At 37.1% G+C, this 4874-nt stretch overlaps 1 protein-coding gene across 1 annotated transcript; it reads left to right on the top strand.

Annotated features, from left to right (window-relative positions):
- Nucleotides 1–2925: 2925 nt before the first annotated feature.
- On the top strand, nucleotides 2926–3264 carry LOC145013195 (uncharacterized). The gene has a single exon (XM_078972003.1). The coding sequence runs from the start codon at nucleotides 2926–2928 to the stop codon at nucleotides 3262–3264; it is 339 nt and encodes a 112-aa protein (XP_078828129.1).
- Nucleotides 3265–4874: the final 1610 nt, after the last annotated feature.

Genomic DNA, 4874 nt, shown 5'->3' with positions numbered 1-4874 from the left:
TTGTTAATATCAATTATTAATTAGAGGTATATGTGATATATGTTTGGCGGAGTCTAGACCGGCAATTCTGGTGTGGGATATACTTGCTTTACCTTACGAGGTGAGTTTTCTCACTATACTTACCTGAGTGGTAATTACTGTGTGACCAGAGGGCCTTATTTCTGTTATTGACTAGAGGGTCTTATTTGCTTATATTGAGATATGTGATATTATGCATTCTATCTTTGTAAATTATGTTGTTATATTACTCTGTGTGTATTTGTTGATTTATGACCTGAAGGTCTATACCGAGCCGTGAGACTGGAGGGTCTGCACTGAGATACATAACTGAAGGGTCCTTATCGAAATAAAGCCATGAGAGGCTAATTATTTGTGAGTGTGTGTGTGTGTGTGTAGTATTTTGGGGAACTCACTAAGCTTCATGATTTTAGTGTTTATGTGATATGTGTTTGAGGTACATCTATGGATCGTGGGGAAAGGGCCGGCATAATTGTACACACCAGCGTGATGATTTGTGTTTTTTAGGATTCTTGGATGTTTGAGAAATAATTTACAGATGTTTTGTGTTTGGGAAAATTTCAAATTGGCTTGATAAATGTTAAACTATTTGTGTTGAAGTTTTAAATTTTGAAAAACCTATTTGAAAATTTAGAGTGTTACATGCCATAGATTGACTCTATGATAGCCACAAACTATTAATCTTCATGGATGCTTCAGCAGGATTCCAACAAATCTAGATGGAACCATCCGATCAAGAAGACGCATCGTTCATACACTACAATGCCTTTTGGCTTTAAAAATATTGATGCAACATATCAGAGGTCGGTAAATCAGATGTTTAAAGATAAGCTGGTGGACACCATGGAAGTCTATATTTACGCCATGGTGGTGAAGGAAATGAAAGCTGAAGATCATCTCAAGGATTTCGAAGAAGTCTTCCACATCCTAGACAAGTACAACATGAAGTTGAATCCACTCAAATTCCACTTTAGGATAAAGTCAGGCAAGTTCCTTGGATATATGGTAACCAAGAGAGGAATAGAAGCAAGCCCAGAGAAAAATATAGCAATCATCGAGATGAAATCTCCATCATCAACAAAAGACATCCAAAGGCTAACCGGAAGGGTAGCGACACTCAACAGGTTCATTTCAAGATCCCTGGAAAGATGTAAACCCTTCAATGATATCTTGAAAGCGAACACAAGATTTGAGTGGACGGAAGAACACGTGAAAGCCTTCCAGGAACCTAAAAAATACTTGATCTATGCGCCATTACTGGTAAAGCCTATAAATGGGTAACCACTTCTCTTCTACCTCTCAGTATCCTCAAACACGGTAAGTGTTATCTTGGCTAAGGATCTTAACGGAGACCAACATCCTAACTACTATGTACGTAAAAATCTCCTAGATCCTGAAACTAAGTACTCTCACCTTGAAAAATTAATTCTTGCCTTAGTAACTGTTTCTACCAAATTAAGACATTATTTCAAAACACACACTATACATGTAAAAACTAATTATCCTATTAAGAATGTCATGAGAAAACCATAAATGTTAGGAAGGATGGCAAAATCGTTGGTGAAGTTAAGCACGTTCGACATCAGATATGAACCAAGATCTACCATAAAGTCACAAGCATTAGCAGACTTTGTGGTTGAATTTAGTGATGATCTACAAAACGAAGTATACATGGAAGCCAAGCAACTCCTAGAAGATGAACACTTGGGAAAATCGACATTGTTCACAGATGGAGCTTCAAATCTAAAAGGAAAAGGGCTAGGGATCATACTAAAGTTTCCATAGGGGCACATCCTACCCGAAGCAGTTAGTTGTGAATTCAACACTACCGATAACGAAGCAGAATACGAAGCACTCATCATGGGACTACAATTAGTTAATCTTCAAATCATGGACCTTCAGATATTTGTTGATTCTTTATTACTAACTAATCAATTCAATGGATCTTATGTAGTGAAATGTGAAAGATTAGCACTATATCTGGAGATCCTCAAAAAATTGGCTTCTGATTTTGAGAACTTTAGCCTAACTAGAGTTCCTAGAAGAGAAAACATAGAAGCAAACGCATTAGCCAACTTAGGACCCTCCCTTAGGATCCCACCAGAAATGAAGATTCCTATAACCCACATAATAATCCCAACCATTGAAACCCTCTCCGAAAATTTGGATGATTCTGAACAACCAACAGGCATAGATACTATTTAAGATCCTGACCCTCACATCCCTCCTCAAAGGGACCCCGACAAACAGTATCCTCAAAGAAGTCCACGATCATGGACCCAACCCATTATGGAGTACCTCCAAAATGGAAGGATCCCAACAAAATAAAAAAGAAAAATAGCATTCAGAATGAGAGTCTCATGATTCGTGATAATCCAAGGTAAACTCTATAAAAAGTGCATGATAGCTCTGTACCTTAGATGCTTGGAAGATCCTGGAGCTGCAGGAGTCTTGAAAGACATACACGAATAAGACTGTGGCAACCATCCTGTGAGCAGATCCTTATACTCCAAGATATTAAAAATAGGATACTACTGGCCAACCATGAAAAGAGACTCTTTCTTACATGCTCAAAAATATGAAGTTTGTCAAAGACATAGCAACATCCTACATCAACCAGCAGAACCTCTACATCCTATTATCTCTCCATGGCAATTCTTGAAATGGGGAATGGATATAGTGGGAAAATTAGCTATAGATTTGACGGGAAGATTCTTCATGTTGGTGATGACTGATTATTTCTCAAAGTGGATCGAAGTTTAAGCCTTCGTTTAGGTAAGAGACAAGGAGGTATTATCATTCATTAAATGTAATGTCCACTCCTCTCAGATCATATGTGACAACGGATCCTAATTCATAAGCGAAAGGACAATAGATTTTTGCACAAGTTGGGGAATCAAAATGATAATGTCCACTCCTCTCTATCCCCAAGCTAATGGCCAAGCAGAATCTAGCAATAAGATCATAGTAAACAACTTGAAGAAAAGGCTGGATAAGAAGAAAGGAAGATGGATAGAAGAGCTTCCCTTCGTCCTCTGGGCAGACAGGACTGCTTCGAAAGTAGCTAAAGGTCAAACCCTCTTCTCCTTGGTTTTTGGGACAGAAGCAATGAGCCCTACCGAAGTAATGATCCCGATAGTAAGATACCTACTTCAAGATCAAGAAAACAACGACAGGATCCTAGCCCAGGATCTTGAAATTGTTGATGAACTCAAAGATCTTGCCAAGATACGCATTGTTGCATAACAATAAAGGATCACCAAGGCTTACAATAAGAATATAAAATTCAGAAGGTTTCAAATAGGAGACTTGGTATTCAGGAAAGTATTCCAAAACACCAAGGACCCCAATGCAGGAAAATTAGCTCCTAAATGGGAAGGACCATATCTCATGTATGCTGAAGTAGGAAAAGGAGCATACTAGCTGGCAATACTTGAAGGAGACGTTCTGCCAAGATCCTCATATATTATACATCTTAAAGCATACTATACATAAGTAGGGTCGATTAACCTTCAAAAAAATCAAGGTATACATGTTCCTTACCTTGAACTCTTCGTCATTACTTACTTTCTCCTTGATTTCATTACTAACTTGAGTATCGGAGGGGCGTTAGCTAGACTAACGCCCACCCCTAGCTAACATTTTCCATGCTAGAGGATGCACAACTAAGGATATCCATAAGTAATGATCCTGAGAAATGAGGATCCTCAAAGTTAAAGATCCTAGAACACCAGGATCTTTGAGCTAGAAGTAGGGATGAGCATGGGTCGGTTTGGGTCGGTTTTTGGCTAAAACCAAACCAAACCGTAGAAAGTCGGTTTCTTGGTTTTTAAAACCATATAGTTTCGGTTTTTGCATGGGTTGGTTTTTCGGTTTTCCGGGTTGGGTTTATGGGTTTTCGGTTTTAAACGTGGGTTTATGAGCTCTTATTTATTTATTTTTTTAGTTTTTGGGTTTAAACCTTGTGAAAATTCGTTACGATAAATAATATTGTATCACTTTAAATATACTAAAATAAAGAGTACGAACCATAGTATTATAAAAGCATAAAAGTGTTCAAAAGATCAAAGTTTAACATCATTAGCAATTTGTTGAAAATAAACATAAAACATTAAAGAGATAAAGTCTAAAGTCTAAAACTAAAAGTTTAAATCATAATATAAATAATATATATGTAGGTCGGTTCGGTTTTTATGGGCGGTTTTATACGTCAAAACCGAACCAAGCCGTTATTTTTCGGTTTTTGTAAAATTCAAACCTAATCCGTCGGTTATTGTTTTGGTTTCGGTTTTTCGGTTTCGGTTATGTCGGTTTTTTTTGGTTTTTCGGTTTTTGGTTCGGTTTTTGCTCATCCCTAGCTAGAAGAACCTAAAATATAAGGATCCTCATGATTGAATGATCCTGAATCATAAGCCTCCTAACACATAAATATCTCAACATCATAACAATTCCATTATGCTAACAATATGATTTTTAAAATATTACATACACAAGCTAGAGACTGATCATCTCTCCGACGTTTACGGATACTTAAGCCCCTCTAAGGTTTAAAGAGCTAATTACCTCTTTCACATGAACTAAGGTTTGTACACCTTACTCGATAACATGATATCCAACTATGGGATACAAATGATGGGATCATTTCACGATACAGTGGCTTGGCCACCCTCTTATCTTTGAACATAAGTTAAGATCCTTAAGGTTTATAGCATTTTCATGTTATCAAAAAATTGGGATCTTACCCCAGAAATCATAAAAGTTTTATAACATTATCATGTTATCACACTTGAGGAACCTACCCAAGTAGTTACTTAATATTTATAACATTCTCATGTTTGGGATCTAACCCTAGAGAC

Source organism: Lactuca saligna, chromosome 1, assembly GCF_052625555.1.
Source record: "Lactuca saligna cultivar CGN05327 chromosome 1, ASM5262555v1, whole genome shotgun sequence".
In the NCBI taxonomy this organism is placed as follows: domain Eukaryota; kingdom Viridiplantae; phylum Streptophyta; class Magnoliopsida; order Asterales; family Asteraceae; genus Lactuca; species Lactuca saligna.
Note: the sequence above shows the minus strand (reverse complement) of the source record. Positions and strands in the feature narration are given on the sequence as shown.

Bases quoted from the DNA above. Each gene is read 5' to 3' on its own strand.
- LOC145013195 (XM_078972003.1), top strand. From the start codon at position 2,926: ATGTCCACTCCTCTCTATCCCCAAGCTAATGGCCAAGCAGAATCTAGC.